This window comes from Raphanus sativus, chromosome 7 (genome assembly GCF_000801105.2).
Source record: "Raphanus sativus cultivar WK10039 chromosome 7, ASM80110v3, whole genome shotgun sequence".
In the NCBI taxonomy this organism is placed as follows: Eukaryota; Viridiplantae; Streptophyta; class Magnoliopsida; order Brassicales; family Brassicaceae; genus Raphanus; species Raphanus sativus.
Genome location: NC_079517.1, coordinates 596256 through 616365, shown reverse-complemented (window position 1 = coordinate 616365; position 20110 = coordinate 596256). Strand labels below are relative to the sequence as shown.

Here is a 20110-nt window from a genome sequence, read left to right as displayed (position 1 = left end):
TATAGATTTTGAAAATTTAAAGTATATAATGAAACTTGAAAATTTAAAAACATTTTAAATGGGTTATCCGAACCCGAACCGAACCCGCAAAGATCCGAACCGAACCCGAACCGAAATTTAGAAATATCCGAATGGGGCTGAAATCTTTGACCCCGAAAGCCCGAAACCCGAATGGACTAAACCGAAACCCGAATGGGTACCCGAACGCCCAGCCCTAGTTTTAGTATTAGAGTTTTCTGGAAGATAGGCCTTTGGCCTTTTATGTGATTTGGTTAGACTTTTTGGGCCTGTTCTGTAATGTTTACGGGCTTTTGTCCCTTAATTAAATCTACTTTAGACGGGAAAAAAAAATGTTGTTAAAAAAAGACAAAATTCAAACTTATAGGACATTCTGACTTTTTCAAAACAAACTTGGTCGCGCAGCCACACGTGCAACCATGTGTTGCAACCTTGTTTGATATAACAAGGCTATAACCTATTTACCGTTAGACCAAAACGAGTGATATATATGCAAAACATAATTAACCGTACAATAAAAATATAAATATGACAGATCATAATTAGTGAAACGTATACCTTAGGAGTTAAGATTATGTGCGTGATGACTAGTAATTTGCATGGACCGTAGTCCAATTTCATAATCCTTATAATCAAATTGCAATATCAGTTACCTCATATATTGTATGTAAACCAGTACTAATTTGATTTGACGAGGGACTAAGCCATTAACCTTTATTTTTCTCATCATAATGGACCATACCAAACCAAATTAACAACAAACTCTCAATCATATTTTTCTTGCAGCAAAAATCAATGACAATTAAATCAGTTACCGCTAGTAAGCACAATGTAGAGAGCAAATTATTGATCCCAAGCGGTGGAAATAGATTATGTCTTCACAACGCTTTTCACAACGCTCGCAGAAAGGTCTCGACATACGATTGTTGCGGACAACATCAAATCGTTTACTCGAGTAAGGAAACGATGAACCTGGCCTCATGTACAATGTCCACCCAAGGAGACAGTCAACGTGTAGAGTAACACAACAATACTCATCACACTTGTAAAACTGTTTCTTCAAATCTATTTGTTTCTCACAAGCTTCGCACCAATACACCATGCTACTTGTTGTCTCCTCCCCATAAGAAAGTGTGAGCGTATGCTTATCATACTTATACCTAACCTTTTGAGGTAAAGTAGCACATGCAAAACAAAGAGCAAAGTCACATTCAATGCAGTTGAATGTTTCCCTGTCACTATATAGATAGTCTTTGCAAATCGAACATGTTCTCCACTCCCCTGGTTTGGATGTTAGAAATAAAGGATGCGTATGACTTTCATGGAGTAGTGGCTCAGAGATTGTGGCGCACTGCACGTGAATCTGAAAAGGACATCTTTGTTTGGTGCACTTATAGGTGAAGCCAGTGCAATGTCTAGGACAAGCTGAACATAAATTATAATCGTTTGTACCACCATCATATTCTCCCATTAGTATGAGCTTATGTGGATGTATTGGGTGAAAAATTTTGCGAGAAAGATTCGCACATGCTTCGTGTAATATGAAATCACATTGCGTACACGAGTAGAAGCTACCGAAATAGATTGGTGTGATGCATGCATGACACTGCTTGCTGTCATCGTAATCTTCATAAATATTCTCATGAAGCTTCAAATGATGATGTTCATGACTGAAATGCTGTATGATTCCATCGCTTATCCTCACAAAAGGTTCAACATCTTCATCTTCAGCTTCTTCTGGCTCTCCTTCAAGTTCTTTACCATCCCAAACGTTGCTCTGGGTGGCACATTTGGAATGAGCAGCATACGAACATCCATCCTTGAGGCAAGAATATCCACCGTAATCATTGTCTATCTTTCTACGACAAACACCACAAGACCAATCTCTTTGGTCATCAAAAGAATGGGTGAAAGAGATACGATGAGGATGGCGAGATATCCGTATGACACGTGGTAAGTTTTTGATACATCGTAGATGGACCACAAAGCCACAAGGGGGACACATATAGATAGGAGAGTTCAAATCAGACAAAGCACAGAGGCTGCAGTTCAAAGGAACATGTCTTGAAAACAGGGAAAGTGGATGCTCATGCCACTTGGGATGATCAATAGATAACGACAGTGGCGGCTTCTCCACGCAAGGGACGTTCATAGCGAAATCACAAGAGGAGCAGTAATAAAACACCCCCAAGAGATCGTCATCACAACAATAACATTCTCTGCTTCTGTCTAGGAAAGTGGCAAGTTGGAGATGATGTTTGGGATGAAGGTGGTGGTTCTTGATTACAACTTGAGCTTTTTGGTATTCTTCATGGTACTTGCCGTTGCAGTTACGGCAGAGGAAGTAGATACCTTGTTTCCTCTCGTTAAACCAACACTCCTCATTGCTGCTGCTGCTCCACTCTACTTCTCCAGCGACAGAAAATTTTCCTTTCTCGAAGTATAGTTGCACTTGAGGGGATAGGCAAATAAGATTAGTTGGCTTCTTCTCCCACTCTAGCTTTGATTCTGGAGAACAGACCACGATGGAGTATATTTGATTAATAGGTGATATGAGCCCTCGCTTCAGTTCGTCCACTGAGAGCTTTTGAGTAATGAGTGATTCGAGTTCCAAGACCGGCTCAGACTGAGGATCCAAATCCATGTAAGGGAGGATGGAGATCCACTGATCGATGCGTGGTATGAGCTTAGTTTCCAACTCTGATTCAGTTAGATCAGAGGTGAAGAGAGTGAGTATTTCAAGAAGGAGTGATAAGAACATCTCCTGCAAGTCCGTTAGCTCAGACTCGCAAATAGGTATTATCTTAAAGAACAGCAACGAGGCCATCAAATCTGGATTCGACTCTGCCTCTACCTCCCAATCCATAGAGCCGCCGAGAAGAGATGTTTTATTTTGAGCAAAGAATGGTGTGAGAGAGATTTTGACTATGATCAATCTTTGGTTATCGTGTGTTTATGAATGCAAAATACATCATCTATATATAGATGTCGATAATAATAATAATAAATAACATATGGAAAAATATTCAATGCAGAAAGTCATTAATCTTTGCTAAGCTGAATATATAATTGGCGATAGACATTATTATTGGAGAAATAATTTATAAATGAACTTAGTGTCGTCGCATGAACTCATACTTATGATTTTGTGTGTTAATATTACCCCATACCAGCGTTAGCGTACCTCGTGGATCTTGTCTTGGTATATATATACAATATGCAATTTCGAGAGAGTTCAAATAGAAATCAAGAGACGATCATATCAAGTTTACAGGTTGTCCGAACCCAAAGTCAACGGTGGATTGAGATCGTGACATGTGAGCCACGCTACTTGCATGCATGCACGCTGCATACATATCTGGAAAGATCCAAACATTATGTGTTAATATTTATAGATCAACTGCAGTCAAATAAATCGTGTTTAACGTTGACCAATACAACAATACACATTGATATAATACAGAACAAAAAGCCAACGAAGAAGGTCTGTCTTTTGGTGTCAAGAAAAAGAGAAAAATAGAAGGTATGTCTTGTTTATAACACACAACTACAACAAATCTTACAGTAAAACATCTATACATTAATATTTGATAAATTAATAATTTCTATAAATTAATAAATTTTGCTGGTTTTAACTTTGGAAATTTGATACAGATTGATAAAATAATAAAATAATAATTTTTTTTAAAGAAATTTTATGTAAATATATGATCCCACTAAATTATAAATTAATAATTATTAAATACATATTTTATATAAGTAAAAATATATTATTATACTATTTGATTTGCAAACTCTAGAATAGAAAATCTTTTTAGAGTTCATCACATTTATTGTTGCATTATGTAAGTCCTCTGTTTCTGATTCTAACGATTGCGTGTCTGTGAAGGGGTGCCAGTCTTGGGAAGCAGATCAAGAAGACGGGAGTGATTGGAAAGAAAAAAAGAAACGGTGGTTTCAAGGAGGTAAACCTGGTAATGGAGAGATGTACAAGGCTTGGATTGAGTATATAAATCTTCAAGGTCACAGCCACTCTCGCGCCAGAAGCCGTTAAGAAACCCAATAAGCCATTGATCTTTGCACATTTAGATATCTCTAAGGCTTTTCTTTCAACACATATACACCGGTCTTGCCATTGCCATGGGCTGTGGTATTGAGCGTAGTCACGACATTTAGAGCTGGACCATCCAGAACAGCGCCAAGAACACCCAAACCGGTTCAGCTCGCTTAATATTTTTGCTATTTTGGACTCAGAGTGTGGTAGACTGAGTTAGTAACTAAAAGAACGCATATTTTTAGATGGTATTGCATTTTCATACTAGTAGTAGCCAAACCTATTATGCGGGCACATTTTATTTTCATGCTGAATTTTCATTAATCAAAACAGACTCTCTCAGGAATCTCGAACTGATGCAAGACAGAGAAGTTAAACCCATGGCCGTGCCTGAGAACAAGCCATTTTTTTTTTTTGCTTGTAGACCCAGAAAACTCAGGCACGCCCTGGTTAAACCATAGCCGAACTACAAGGTACATCTCTACAGCACAAGTTCCTTGTAGAACATCTCTCCACATTAAACCAACCGAAACAATGTAGTAATGAATAAATATTTGTAGTTTTGGATTGAGAAATCATTCCAAGTAAGATACATCTTAGTTGGTTGGAACTGCTTGGATTAAGAATGTTTTTTTCTTACCAGATCAAAAATGTTGTGTATTTAAAATTTCTTAGCTGCAGAGAATTTCATCTTTTTATTCAAAGAAGAAAACAATATTATTTGTAAGACTTCGAAGCTGTGAGCTTTTGTTTGTTCATCGTTAAACATCCTCATGTCAATAAATATATTAATATAAACTCTCAGTGATGAACTGATTGATGATTAGGGGTCCCCAAGGCTCTGTCTAGTTTCCAAAACGCCACCATTTTTTCCTCCTTTGTAGCTCTGTTGCAGATGTATCTGAACATATACACACACAAACATTATCAAGAAGAATATATCTCTTAATGAATCAAGATGAATAAGCAAAACAGTATGTCAAAAATAAGCTACGCTTAGTACAATGTACCTCTGTTTAAGTAGATAGAGTTGTAATGAACCTCTGCCCAGAAGCTCAAGAAAATTACTGCAGACAATATGCAAAATAATATAATTTGAGATGAAGAAGCAAGCAAAAAGTATTAGAGTGGACTCAAAAACTCTTTTACCTCCTTTGGATTCTTGAGAGGTAGGAAGAATTTCTATATAACATGTATCCTTGAACGATGTTAACACTACTATTTTCAACCGATACTGCAGAAATTCAAAGTTTTCACCAAAAACTGTTTAATTACGAATTAATGAAAAAGAAGAGCATTTCATAAAGTTTTGAGAGAGAATATATATACCGCATCTGCAGCTGCCTGTAATGTAACGTGATCGCCCCACTCGCCGCTCCTGTGTTCAAAGTTGAATACTAAAAAGCTTTTAACAAAAAAAGACTATGGTTCAAGAAATGCGGTTAAGGAGAAGATTATTTTTACCGAGACATCTTCTTTAGATACTCTGAGAAGTCCATAGGCACGTATCCTTCATAAGCATCCGGACTAGATTTGAGCTATAATACCAAGAGTTTTTAAAAGTTCCAAAAAATAAATGAGCTCATATGAATTGGTAAAGCTTCTTAAATACACATGAGTAGCAGATTGATCATCAAACCTGTTTTACAATTTGTCGTCTAACGTGTTTATGACGATCTGCGGTCTTGTAGAGTTGATCAGCTAAAGCACGGAACTGTAATAACAAAAAAAAAAAGAACTAATGATTGAGTAAAGTCTAGTTCTTCCAGGATGATCTGTTTATGGAGATGGAAGTAGAAGTTTACCTGGCAATTACCATCTCCTGGAACTCTGACCTCTGCGAAGTCAAATAGCTCTAACCTGAGAGAAATAATTGAATCAAAGAATGGTTTATATATAAACAGAAAACATATATATTATTACAGTACCTATTCCGAAGTCTTTCATGATCTGAAACTGCTTCTTCTTCCGGAGGTATTTCTCCATTTATTTTTGGTACATACTGTATTTATATATTATGATTTTTTTGTCAAATTGATACAACAAGTTATATATCATATTGTGTTTGAGTACTTACAGGGAGAGGGACCATCTGATTCAACCTCCTTCCGAATTCACCATCAGCCTCACACTGATCTGATTCCCATGAGTACACATACTCATCCGTATCACTCGGACTTGAACACGAATATATGTTAGCCGAATCATCCTCTTGATCATTCTCGTTTCCTACCCATTCTACAACACAACACAACACAAAACAACACAGACACATTTTTTTAATTTGTAAATCCAATCCTCAAAACATAAACCAATGAAGAAGAGGCTCTTCAATAATAATAACCTGAAGAGTAATCCACAACGGCTTGATCGTTCCAACCATATTCGTTACTGTTACTGCTATAGTTATTAGTATAACCTTCTTCTTCTTCTTGTTGATGTTGTTGTTGTTGATTTTGATTTGAATAGTCGTTATTATTATTATTATCTTCTGCAATTTGAAGCTGCAAAAAATCGTCTTGGAGTGTTCTTGCAATGATCTCGTCGTTATCTACATCGCTGCTACTACGATGATCTTCTTCATACTCCTCTTCTCTGTAATACTCACCGCTCTGAAGATGATTATAATGATGATGATGAACTTCTTCGTCTTGCTCGTGAATCATCTCAACGCCATAAGGAGGATACGTGAATGGATGCGGACCAAGAAACCATTCCACTATACCCGTGTTCTCTTCGTGTGACACCATACCTGAAACAGAATCAAAAACGTTGAGACTTTTCATCAAAATAATATAAATCTAAACCATAAACAAATCAAATACACTTGTTTAAAACTTAATTAACAATGTTACTCACAATTCTCCAATCAACCTTTCGTTTTCACTAAATTAGATACACAGTAACTAAAGTCATTATCACCAGCAAAAAGCTATGAACTCCAAAATTAAAATGTTAAAAAAGAAACTCACTAAAAAGCGCGAAGATGAATAGTCAGACAAACACAGAGAACAACAACAAGTTGGAGATAATAGATCTGAGGAAAGAAAAAGGTTTTTGTAAGGAGTAGTTAGATCAAAAGAAAGAAGAAAGCTCGCACCTTTCACTTACTAAATCTCATCAACTTAAATACGCAAATTATTTTTTTACTAAAAGTAGTAAACTTTTTTTTTTAGAATTTGAGGATGAAAGATTGAGAATTTAAGTTGGAAATAAACATAATTTCAAATGGGGTTTTCTTTTTACTCACTTTCTCTTCTAAAAAGACTGTATTTTTTTTTTCTGGAAGCCCAGAAAAAGGATCGAGAATTAAAAAAAAAAAATTCTAAGTTTTTTTTATTCGAGAAACCCAGAAAATAAAAAGAAAAAAAAAATGAGAAAACGCGCTAAACGCCACTCTACATTTATAATTTTTTTCCTGAGATTTAACTCTTTGATCATGAGAACTCGTGGCCGTTAGATCATTAATATGAATGGTCACGGTTTTATTAATTATATATTTAATTCCTTTTCTCCATTCTTTTAAGATTCCTTTTTCTTTATTCTTTTACTGTACTATTTTGTTTCTTGTGAGGCTGCTGTAATAACATTTTCCAAAGAGGCCCTACCAATAATAGTTCAACTTGATCATTTATTACAACGTATAAGAAAGCTACCAATTAATGTACCAAAAATCCTTCATTTATTAAAAGTCAGGAAGGCAGAATCTAGTTTTGGTTCTAATTTATTTTTCTTATTATGAATCAAAAATCGAAGTGGTATATATATAGATTAAGTTTTATTTTTCACTGATATAGTCATGGTATCGTTATCCCCAGACAATCAATGTATCGTTGTTGATGAGCTTTTTAGTGAAGGATTGGCATGCTAATATACAAATTATACAATACCTAAGTTTAGTGTTAGGCTTAAATGTTGAAATTTTCTTAAAGAGGCAAATGGGTCCAATAACACATGGCTGTATAGTTTAAAGTTTCCCAATCATATCCGCCGCGAATAAATAAAATAATTAATGTTTGTATCAGGTTAAGGATTTCACGTGGCAATCACTATTTTTGCTTAATTTCAAAACCATCGAATTCATTAAAATTCACGCAAATACTCATCCACAAATGTTAGAATTAATGTTTCATTTTTTTTGTTGTTAAAAGTTACGTAGGTTATAATAAGTGAACTAGGTTCTATGTTCTGGCGGTGAATTATATGGATGCTTTTGTGAATTCTTTAGTTTATTTAAAAGAATAAATTGAATATTTTAAGTATAGGCTTAGTTTCAGGAAGCCTAGATTGAAAAATTCATGCTGTGTGAGATCTAATGAGTTACACATTCAGTAATATAAAAAGGCATTAAGTAATATGGAGAAGAAAGGTTAACTGAAATAAAATAGTCAAATTGTTTGTAAAAAATAAAGATGACAATCGTCATTTTATTTTGAATCAGCATGTAATAGTACAGCATATTTTAATAGGCAAAATCGCTTTAATTTTTTTAATGGTGGTTTATTAGAAAGATAAATAACAATTATACTCTACTATATAAATATAAATAAATTATAAAAATGAAATTATATAATAAAAAAATATACTCTACTATATACGAAACATTTTCGAATATTTTTTTTGTTTTCTCGATTTATTTCAAAATCTGAAAATTCTTTTAAAAATAGTTTTAAGTTGTTATTATAAATTTTAAATTTTAAATCTAAACTCTACTTTACATGTGTTCAAAAGAAACAAAAAAACTTCACTTTACCTCCAAAACTTTATCATCAAAATCTAAACCTTAAGTATAAATTAGTCGAGCATAAAGTATATAACCATCTTTTTAGTGAAATTTATTTTTATTATTTTGATCCTTAAAAATATTTGTATGATAAGAAAACTAGTGCTATCTTACGATATTTCTCAATTTTAATTATGTGCATTGGGTGATGAATGATTTGAGAAACTCTAAAGCCAGTTCTTGTGTAATTTATGTATTTTAAAAACGTTAGTCGTTGCGAAGATTATACTGATGTAGTCATTAGCAACACTGTTTTCTCAATCATCATATCTGGATCATATATTATATATATGTTACATGTCCATTATCGAATATTATAACTAAAATGGTCCATTTCAAGGGGGTCAATGCATAATTGAGAACCAAATCTACTAATGTATATTTTATCAAAAAAAAAAATCTACTAATGTATTGTTTCTTATCAACTCTGTAATTCTAATCTAACAGAATAATCAAATGTTGATTTTATTATATAGTACCAAAGAAAGTACAGTGAGATTAACGTGCTTGTACAAGAGAACGGTACATATCATCCAACAGATATAAGAAACCTTTTTTCAAAAAACAGATATACGAAACTAATACATGCTTTGGGATGCAGCAATGGTCGATTATGTAAATATAATATAACTAGTCTTTCTTTTTGAAGAAAACAATATTACTAGTTCTAAGCTGTATTACTAAGTTTGCATAAATATACATATTGCTAAAACTAGGGCCGCCAGCACGAGCGAGTGGAGCGGTCGAACATGACCTAATTTGAAAAAAAAAATAAAAAAACATTTTTTTTTAAGATAAATAGATAAATTATGATATAAAATTAGAATGTTTAGACATATTACTAAGTTTAGAGCTGATAATTTTTTTAAAAAATGTCAAATATATAAAAGTAAAGTTATAAACTTTTAAAATTATTTTATTGTATCGTTAAATATATCATTAATATTTTTTGAAAAATGTCCATAAATATTTCGAGACGGCCCTGTCTAAAACAGTCTGTAACTAGATTCAATACGAAAATTTTCTTAAACTTAACTATTAGTTGACACATTGATATCATTAGCTCACTGAGTGTTTTTCACTGTTATCTTACACACAAAAGCAAAGCATATTTGATTTCTACACCATAATGTGAAGCTATTTATAGGTTTAATTGCCTACTATTTGCTTTCCAGATTACTTTTTCTGAAATTATTCTTTTTTTTTCTTAAGAAGCTATGATAAATCTACTAAAAGCTCTATATTTAATGGCTTCCCCTGTTTTCAGCCAAAAATCAATGCTTCAAAAGTCAAGTTGTTTGCCATTGTTAGTACTTTAGTAAACATGAGTTAATGCAATCTTATCAAAATTGTTACTCCTGATATCCTCTTTTTGCTTATGGTATTTGCATTTCAAAGTTTGAATTCTTAAAATTAAATTAAACTATCTTCGATATATAGTATACCTTTGCATAATGCATTCGATTAAGTCAGACACGATCCTCTTTTGATCCAGAAAAGTAAGATTTGAGCCGTTTGTTATTAGACTGGACTCTCAAGTCTCAACCTTAATAAACCTACTACTTACTAAGCCTTATTTAAGGTCCTTTTATACTGCAACTAGTTTCCCCTAATGGTCTGTTCATAGAAGAGGATGAACTAAAACATTGAAATGCTGTCAATATAAGAACACCAAGTCGTATAAGTCCACATATGTTCATCTTCGTCCTAACAAAAGATCATACAAGTAGTTTCTTTCTTTGCAGGTTAAGAAAGTCTATCGTGTAGATCCTCTTACACTTTTGGATATTGAAAACGTTGTTGTGTGACAAAATGTATTTGAGAGTTGAAGAAACAGAATCATGAATATTTTGAGTTTTGAAACAAACATTTAAATCCTTCTAAGAATCTTTGTAAATCATCTGGCTAGTAATTGACTACAAGTCATAGTTTTAGTAAAACATTTTAAAAATTAAAACAAGAACAAATAATACCTTGACGTAAATCCTTCTAAGAAAATTCTAAAAACGGGAAGGAACCAGTGAAATGTCAGGAGACCTATCATCTGAATATGTTTATACCTAAAATGAAAAAATATAATTCGTTTATTATATGCTCATTATGGAAACAACACAACCACTGTAAGTTACAAATATTAAATTAACAAACCAGAAAAAAACAATATTTGAATTTGTTGAATTACAGAAGATAAGCAAAGGCTGTAGTAGTGTACTTGTATCAGAATCAACAAGCTCTCACATTCTTTGGGTTCCATAATTTATCCAACCAACCTCCTTCCCCACCATCAACCACCTTCTTGTTCTTCTCTTCCTCATCTCTAGAAGCTTCTAGACTCCTCAAAGGAAGCAGCTGCTGCTTCTTGCCACCACCACTCCTAGGAGAAGAAGCTTCCACAATCTTCGTCACCATCTCCAACACCTCACTCATCTTCGGACGTGCCTTTGGGTTCCTAGCGAGGCAAAGGTTGGCCACAACGGCTAGTCTCTGAACCGGTTTGATCAAGTATTTGCCTTCCAGCCTCGGGTCTATAATGAGCCTAAACTTCTTCGTGTCGGTTAAGTAAGGTCTCACCCATTCAAGAAGCTTCTGCTCTCCTTTAGGCCTGTTCTTGTCTAGCGGCCTCCTTCCTGTAATCAGCTCGTAGATGAATACTCCGTAACCCCACACGTCGCTTTTCGAGGTGAGACGACCTGTCTGAATGTATTCCGGAGCTGCGTAGCCCATTGTTCCTACCACCTGTTAAAACCCATTAAAACAAAATGATTTTTTGTAAATCAAACCAAATGAAGAGTGAAAATGTAACAAAAAGACTTACACCAGTAGAAACATGAGTTGATCCCGGTTCAGGACCTAACCGAGCTAAACCGAAATCCGAAAGCTTTGCTTTCCAATCTTCGTCTAATAGAATGTTGGATGACTTGAAATCTCTGAATATTATCTAAAAACAAAAAAAAAAAGAAAACACAAATCAAAATGAAGTTTTTTGATAATAAAGAAAAACAGAGGACTCTGCTTTACTTGGAAGTCCATTTCTTCGTGGAGATAAGTTAAACCCCGAGCTGCGTCTTGTGCTATCCTCAACCTTAGGTCCCAAGTAAGCACGGTGGGGGAACGAGGAGCTAAATGAAACTCGACGCTTTGGTTTGGCATGTATTCGTAAACAAGAAGCCTTTGGATTCCACGCTCGTCGTCTTCTGCGCAGTGACCAAGCAGTTTCACCAGGTTCGGATGCTCCACCACCCCGAGAAAGTTAACTTCCGTCACCCATTCTTTATGACCCTGCAGGCCTCTCTTGCCGAGCTGCTTCACCGCGACTTCGATTTTCTTGGAAGGGTCTTCGAGGCTCTTGACGGTTCCCCAGTAGACGCAGCCGAAACCGCCTTCGCCGATCATAACGGAGCGGCTGAAGTTCTTGGTGGAGGATTTGAGATCGGTGATTGTGAACTCTCTGAGGTTGTTTTCTCTGGTGGGCAAGGGGTGGTTGGAGTTCCTCCCGGTGGTGGATGATGAAACCGTGCTGGCTACAGAGCCGTTGGAACCGTTGTTGGTGAAACCACCAGTAGCACGGTCGGAGAGGGGTGAGAGAGGTTTAGGGCTTCTGTGTTCGTCATCTCTCTTGTGAGGGAATAAGAAGCACTTCATTCTCCCAAAGAGATGAAAACAACCGCTTGGCTTCTCCACTGTTAATCAAACAAAGACAAAGAGTTAGTTAGAAATCAGACAAGTTTGACATCATATTACAAAACAAACAGAGAAACTAAACTAATCAAAATGAACTAAGTTACTTGTTGGATTCATTAACTGATTTGATCTTTGAATCAAACTGATCAAACAACAGCACAGGATCAAACCACATCTGGGACAGGGAAACCCTATGACTAGTATAAAGATCATAAATTTAAGGAAAAAGCCCTAAAATTTAGCAAAAGAACCCTAAATTTTCGAGCTATTATGCAACTACGCAAGCAATCAAGCAATAGCAAAGTCAATAAATTTATACTTATAAAAAAACGTTTCCTTTTCTTCCATAAACAGAGATTTGAGCAAAGTATTGAATTTCGTAAAGTAACTTAGGGAGATGATACACAGCTCACCTTTGAGATCTTTTGAGTACATACACAAAACCAACAAAAAAAAACTTTTTTCCCCAGAATCGCGAAACGAATTGAGCTGAATTGCCAAGAAAAAAAGGAGGATTCAGGAACAGATAGGAAAGAAAAGTAAAGAAAATTCTTAAATGTAGGGATTTGGAAAAATAAAAGTTGGAAGAAGCAGACGAAGAAGGACGACGACTAAGAGACAAGAGAAAGTCAACGTTATTGACTGCATAAGAAAACAATTAGACTTCATTTCATATATATTTTTTTTAAATCATCAAATATGATAATATATACTCTGTTAAAATTTTCTTTTTGAATCTTGCTTTTAGAACTAAATTTAGGTATATAAATTAGACATGGAGCTTGGATTTATTGTTTCGTGACAATGATCACACCAATGGATTCCATTTGCATCTTTTTTTTTCCTTTTTTGCATATGAAAAGGTGAGTAAACGTTTTATCATTCATTCATGTGCCTCACCTTATATGGGAGAGAATAACTAAACACAGAAAAATAAATTGGCATTCATCACAGTTCAAAAGTTGCTAATGCGTCTCTGTCATAAATCGAGCACCTGTTAGTTTTTTACACATGAATTGGTTATGAAAGGATATATGCCAGCGTGAAATGATGAACGTAGTACGTACTGTTTATTATATAAGCACAACGGCCAGCATGCATCTAGGCTCAAGTTTTCACAACCATTAAAAAGAAAAAAATACATATTTGAAACCGAAAAGAGTCAAGGTGACAGAGAATTCACACACGAAGTGAAGAACCGTCTATTTGGGCTCGAGATGGTTGGTTCAAGAGTGTAAGTAAGTGAATAGGCATGTCGTATCACACGATAAAAAAATATGCATATGCTTCATGTAGAACTAGATACAAAATTCTATGCGAAAGCAGGAAGCCTTTTATATTTTTTAATAAAGCCTTTTTTCATCCTACAATGTTTTCATACCTCCTAAAAATGATGGCTTTTATACTTCTTTTTTTTCTGGTTCTCTTTCAAGTTATTTTTCATCCCACTCCCACGCATTTGATCTCGTCTCACGTTTTGATTAACCTTATTACAGTTTGGAAAACAAGTCAGTGATTTATCTTGTCTTTCCCCGTTATACACGATACTAATTAATGTAGAAATACTACTTAATCCTTTACAGTGATTACAAATTTTGCTATAGTTTCTCAAGATGATAAATATGTCCGGACGACGGTGGGATTTATGAACCCTTCGACTTCGTCAAGAGAAACTTAATTTGTAGATTTCTGATTGCAATTAATTGCACATGGAATATCAGGAAGTCATATACTGAACGGCTATGAATGAATCTATTCTGATCGAAAGGCTAGTAATGGTCTCTCCTTCCTTAAAGAGAGACGCAGAAGCAATGTGATGAAGCACCGGCCTGTCCCTCAGAATCTCCAACACAAAACAAAACACAATAAATAAGAAGAAAAAATTGGATACCACCACTTAAGAATATTATAGTGTTCTAGTCGCAATCTAGTTATATAATCAAACAATGTAGATATGTAATTAAGTCGATGAAATGTTAAATTTCAAGAGTTACATCTAGAGTACGTATCATATAAAATTAAGTCGATGAAATGTTAAATAATGTAGCTACTACTTCTCATCAGTTACATTTCAGAGTATCATAGATAAAAATACCTATCATTCCTTCAAAGATCAGACAATTTGCATCTTTTGAACAAGTATTTAGAATTCAAATTTTAATTAATGCCATTTATTTACGGGTATCTTACTGCATGCATGCATGACGAGGACACACTTACATATTTGTTAATTTAGTTTGTTAAAGATTCAGAAGGAAAAACTTTGGCTACACGATACGTACTACTTACAAACCATATACATTACATGAATGCAATATTCTTCTAAGTGTGTTAACCATTTTCTCCTTAAAACATATCACGGTTAAGTGAATTATGTTAGGTATCCAGTATCCACCGTATTCTTATTTTAAATTTCTTAACACTAAACATATATATGGTCAACCACCAATTATATATAACGGTTGACAGCCTTTAACTTTAACCACCATTCAACATGCTTACGCGTGATGCCATGATGTATAAAATACTATAGGTGTATGTTAAGATTTTGGTAATCACCGATTCACCAGTTACACATCACGATGGTTATTTCCAGCATTACAAATCGGTTCGGATTAGATACATTAATTAGTTCAATAATTAGATGATATTGTAGCAGTACTTTGATATCGCCAGTGACACATTAAAAATGGTGAAATCCAGCAAAACAAATCGGTCATTTATGTATCGTAACCAATTTAACTTCACGTTATAAATAATATTGTCTGTATATGTGTAGACATATAACGAATTCATGCATACACCTTATCTCAAATTTAGAATTTTAAAATGCTTAGAATTCGTCATTTTTGATGATTACATGAACAACTTTAAGAACGAGAGTTTTGGCAAAAAAATAAAGAAAATTAAGAACGATGATGCACTATGTCCAAGAGTTATCCCAATTCTCATTTCTTTTAGATCTTATCTTACTCCTACACTTTAATCAAACGTGGGACCCTTATTTTCACAGCTTTAAAAATAATGCGTATCTCCATTTAATCAGAAACAAAAAAAATTCTCCATAAATTTTTATATTATTTGTTTAATATTTTGATGAAGTTTCCTACATAAAAACTTCACAAAACTATGAATTACTTGATATGTGGGTATAAACTTCCAACTCAAAATCAGCTGCGAATGCATAGGATAGTCTATATCATACATATATTAGATTATGTTATTTCTTAAATTAGCAATGAATACAGTTGCATACATGTGTACTGTTTGCATCTGATTGGGATTGATAGCCTTATTGTTTCACTTTTAATCAAAGTGGTACCAAAATCATAAGTTGATAAACTGGATTTGAATATAAGAATAGAAAATGAACAATAACCTAATTAAAGTGATTCTACCACTTAGCATACTTGTGTCTGAATGGAGATGCGTGTACAGCAATTACGGTCTCCTGTGTGTTTTTCTGGGCAACAAAGAATTACATTAATAAAACACTAAGTGGTACATGGGCTCCTTTGTGTACATTATCATAATAAATGGAGATGCGTGTACAGCATGTACTTTCACAGTTTCATGTAATATGGGCAAACGCACAAATATATACTATCTTTTAGGGTTTTCTTTATTAAAGAAGGGGTTATATATTATTATCTTTAGTTGCCCAATAGTTGAGTGCCAATGTGCCATGCCGATTGAGATGTTTGTTTTCATGAGAAATTAAAAGATACAAAACTAATAAATTAGGGAAGATGCATGTTCGTACGATCTCGTATGTCAAAGTACAGCATGGCCGTAGCTGACAAACGAATGAAATATATTATAGTTTTAGTTTGTATTTTTTAGTGAATATCATATGAACATTTATACATAATTTTTCATGGTAGTAAAGTATACGAAATGGAACATTTTAGATAATGTATTATTGCGAAAGACGACGACATGGTCCAAACAAATCATTAACAATACCTATTCATCCATATACACAAAAAAAACAGATAGTGGACCTACGTCTGTGACATTGTGTATATATATACAACGTACGAAACTAGTACGTACCTCTCTACAATTTCATCTCACACTAACCTCCAAAAAACGTCTCTCTTCTTCTTTCATATCTCATATCTTTCATAAATCATAACCATGATGAAGAGCAAGCTGATGACAAAGGCATGGAAACAAGTGTCAAGCAGAGTAGCCAAACATCGGGCCGCCGCCAAGGAACCCCATATACCACATGACGTACCAAAGGGACACCTAGTGGTGTACGTAGGCAAAGAAGAGGAGAGTTACAAGAGGTTCGTGATCAAGATCACGTTGCTGTACGATCCCACCATCAGGGCTTTGCTTGATCAATCAAAAGACGAAGCTTACGATGATTTCACTTCCGGATATTCTAAGCTCTGTATACCTTGCGATGAAACTCTCTTCCTCGAGGTCCTCCGTTGCGCTTCTCCCCGTTAGTCTTGACTCTATATCTGTGACGAGAGTTCGATAAAAGGTTTCAAAAGGTTTAGGTATTTAAACTTGCTTTTCTTATTTAATCAAGTACTATTGTGACAAAAAAAAGGGTATTTCGGCTAATGTAACACGGTCCTCTTGAGATCTATGTAGAGCTAATGAAGACTTTTGTATGCATCAACATATCATAGTTTATATTAAGGAGCAAGATATGATTTTTCTCAACCGATATGTAGTAATAGATGATCTTAAATTATCAATGATTATGGTAATAAAAGGGTGATAAACAAAAAAAAGCCAAAAAGAAAACACTGGGGCAATAATCGTTGAGAGTTTGATGAATCAAAGATGCTTGTTTTTATTTGGAAGATATCACAAAACAAAGGATGGTTCAGCGTGGATTTAGTTGAAGTCGGGCTTCTCAGGGTAAGTGCAGCCAGATCTTTGGATCACCACGTTTGACGCGTAGCATCCGGCCTTCACGCACTCCTCGATCGATTTCTCTTTCACCAACTGTGACATGAATCCTCCCACAAATGCATCACCTGCCAGAGATAATGTCAACAGACAACGGTTAAGTTGCTTGAAATGATAAGGATGCGCTTATTATATGGTCATATCAGTTTCTATCTAGTAAAACTAACAGACAACTAGTTTCTTATTGTATGCGCCTATATCTGAATGTTGGAAGTTTGGCTATTAAATGAGTACCTGCACCGTTGGTGTCAACAAGCTTCTCCTTTGAGAGAGGGATGACAGGGTACTTCGTGACCTTTCCATCTTCAGCAACAACCACTGGGTCTGCCCCCTGTGTAATCACGGTGGTCCTCTTGTATGTTCCTGTGGCCTTGGGTAACTGTGAAATCTTGATGGCTATTTGTTCCACATCTTCGGTCTATATATTATAGGCACATGTAAACAGGTCAAGTATTACAAAACAGAACACCTTGTTGAAAATTTTAGTTTTGTCAGAGAAATGGTACCTCCCAGCCATGAACCTTGGAGAAGGTTCTTGCCTCTGTCTCATTGCCAAAAACAAAGTCCATGTACCTGTCCATGCAAGGCAGAGTGCTTATAAGTACATTTACGCAATCATAAAATATTTAATATATAAGAAAGGATTAGGTATTTTCGTACGGCAAGAACTTCTCCTGCGCATCTTTGAAGAATTCACAGATGAATGGAGCAGAGAGGTTCATTGTGAACACCTGAAAGATTAGTGAACATGTCAGAGGATGTTAATACAAGCAAGAGATTCTTGTACAAGAGGGTCTCATGGAAGGGGATGACCAAATGTCTTATACCTTGTTGTTAGCAGCAGCGTGCTCAGATACCAACTGAATGGATTCGGGGGACACGGTGAGGAAGAATCCAGCAATGTAGTAGAACTTGGCCTTCTCAACTACAAGACATATAACAGCTCATGAAGAAATAAAAACAGATGTCTTAAAAGGATGCTACTATAGGAAAAAAAAATATTACCCAATGCCCAGTTTTCAGGCTTCTTAAGGTGCTCAACCTTGTAGCAGTTGGCAGCAGAAAGATTAGCAATAAGTGACCTCTCTCCACCAACAACACAGACACCGCAGGTTCCAGTGGGTGCAGACTCATCCTCATAGTAGTGAACCTGATACAAAAGCATATTGTCATGTTAACTGAAAACATATGGAACATAGAGTCAAGATGAAACACCAGAGAAGATCAGCAGGGCTTACATTGACACCGGCAGCAGTAGCATCCTTCTTCATAGCCTCACCGTATTTGTCCTTTCCAATGGAACCCATGTAACTGGTTGCCCCAGGAATTTGAAGCATCCACTGCAGGCCAGCAAGTTAGAAAAAAAACACCCTTGATTTAGAAGTTGTTCATACATCCGAAAAGAAAAGAGAGCCCAAGAAGAAGGCAAAAAAGAATGTACCTGGGCCACTTTGATTGAGTTCTGAGTAGCACCTGAAAAAAAGGAATTTTGAATCATGAAGATGTCATTAATCTTGTCAGCAACAGATATGCGAGTATAGGCTTTACAGGATCCTCAAAAGAAAAAGAAAAAAAAAAAAAAAGAAGAAAAGAGATGTGAAATATACCTCCGGCAATGTATTCAACATTGAACTTGCTACTCATCTCATCATACCTAAGAAAACAAAAAAATTGCAATGTTCAAGTGAGCTCATGTGTAATAATAACCCATCAACTATATATGTGTTTAACCAGTCAATAACTAATATTATCAAAAGCATTGCGTTTCCCTTCTCAATTCATACAAACTGACTCACGAAACCAAATCAAAGTTTGATACAGGACTTGTAGCGATTTCATTACATATGAAAACAAAAGTTCAAATTCAAAAGAAGAAACGCAGAGCAAAAAAAGGCAATAATGCTTACATGGGCAAATGTTTTTCCTCGGCGAGAATCGCATTGTTCAACTTGACGTCGTACCTGAAAGTCACCATTTCAATAAGGAAAACATTATATCAAATAAAAAAGACAAAACCAGAGAGCTAACGCCATTGGAGAAGATTTCATTCAGTCAAATCTAGATTCAAAACCTTAGAGCTAAAGGTACCATATAAGATTTAAACAGAGTCAAATATCTAGATTCAAACCAAAACGCGATTGCAAAGATATGGATCTGAGGTAATAATTTTTACTTGGTGAGAAATGCCTCGTCGACGACGGCAGAGATGTCGAGGAGTGGGTTCCCCATTCCGAGAAGGATTCCATCGTAGTTGTTTGAGGAAGCCATTTCGATGAATCTGAGTTTGATAGATAAGTTTAGATTCAGATCTGATGAGGAGGGCAAGTTTAAGTGGGTGAGTGTGAAGGCGTCTGTTTATAATCAAAGAGCTCAGAGAAAGTTAGGTGCACCAACGACATCTTCTCTTTTTAGGTATTTGTTTATTTTGTCGGCAGACTTTGTGGGCCGGGTTTTATGCCCATTTCATTCTATTTTATCAAATCAAACTTTCCACAAAATCATATGATTACACTTGGTAATTTTCTTACAAAACCCACCACAAATTTTTCTTACCAATCATAGTTTTTAGTTCTTTTCTCCAAAGTTGTGTGCAGGTAAACAAATATTTCACCATATTCTTTCTCCAAATGTTTTGGAAT

General features: G+C 35.1%; 5 protein-coding genes across 8 annotated transcripts; 1 reads left to right on the top strand and 4 right to left on the bottom strand.

Moving 5' to 3' along the window:
• Positions 1-835: 835 nt before the first annotated feature.
• LOC108815075 (uncharacterized) lies at positions 836-2884 on the bottom strand. The gene has a single exon (XM_018587735.2). It carries the CDS (start codon positions 2882-2884, stop codon positions 836-838), a length of 2049 nt encoding a protein of 682 aa, XP_018443237.2.
• A 1864-nt stretch (positions 2885-4748) lies between these two features.
• On the bottom strand, positions 4749-7428 carry LOC108814599 (OVARIAN TUMOR DOMAIN-containing deubiquitinating enzyme 10). Of its 4 annotated transcripts, none has more exons than XM_018587203.2 (11): positions 7323-7428; positions 6417-6824; positions 6150-6310; positions 6001-6074; positions 5878-5932; positions 5712-5786; positions 5537-5610; positions 5402-5450; positions 5222-5306; positions 5083-5139; positions 4749-4973 (listed from the first exon to the last, which is right to left on the bottom strand). In XM_018587203.2, the coding sequence occupies exons 2-11, from the start codon at positions 6820-6822 to the stop codon at positions 4918-4920; spliced, it is 1092 nt and encodes a 363-aa protein (XP_018442705.2). In that variant the 5' UTR covers positions 6823-6824; positions 7323-7428; the 3' UTR covers positions 4749-4917. The 4 variants fall into 4 exon arrangements, with proteins under 4 accessions (XP_018442705.2, XP_018442703.2, XP_018442702.2 ...); XM_018587201.2 differs by lacking the exon at positions 7323-7428 and adding an exon at positions 7173-7316; XM_018587200.2 differs by lacking the exon at positions 7323-7428 and adding an exon at positions 7045-7184.
• Positions 7429-10921: 3493 nt separating this feature from the next.
• Positions 10922-13178, bottom strand: LOC108814398 (serine/threonine-protein kinase PCRK2). Its single transcript, XM_018586959.2, has 4 exons — positions 12950-13178; positions 11874-12535; positions 11671-11793; positions 10922-11591 (listed from the first exon to the last, which is right to left on the bottom strand). Exons 1-4 carry the CDS (start codon positions 12969-12971, stop codon positions 11079-11081), a joined length of 1320 nt encoding a protein of 439 aa, XP_018442461.1. The 5' UTR covers positions 12972-13178; the 3' UTR covers positions 10922-11078.
• A 3222-nt stretch (positions 13179-16400) lies between these two features.
• Positions 16401-16997, top strand: LOC108818469 (auxin-induced protein 15A). Its single transcript, XM_018591444.2, has one exon. The coding sequence runs from the start codon at positions 16677-16679 to the stop codon at positions 16995-16997; it is 321 nt and encodes a 106-aa protein (XP_018446946.1). The 5' UTR covers positions 16401-16676.
• Positions 16998-17225: 228 nt separating this feature from the next.
• Positions 17226-19856, bottom strand: LOC108818468 (adenosine kinase 2). Its single transcript, XM_018591443.2, has 11 exons — positions 19645-19856; positions 19379-19432; positions 19079-19125; positions 18913-18944; positions 18710-18811; positions 18477-18621; positions 18299-18396; positions 18132-18202; positions 17978-18044; positions 17706-17889; positions 17226-17539 (listed from the first exon to the last, which is right to left on the bottom strand). The coding sequence occupies exons 1-11, from the start codon at positions 19737-19739 to the stop codon at positions 17397-17399; spliced, it is 1038 nt and encodes a 345-aa protein (XP_018446945.1). The 5' UTR covers positions 19740-19856; the 3' UTR covers positions 17226-17396.
• Positions 19857-20110: the final 254 nt, after the last annotated feature.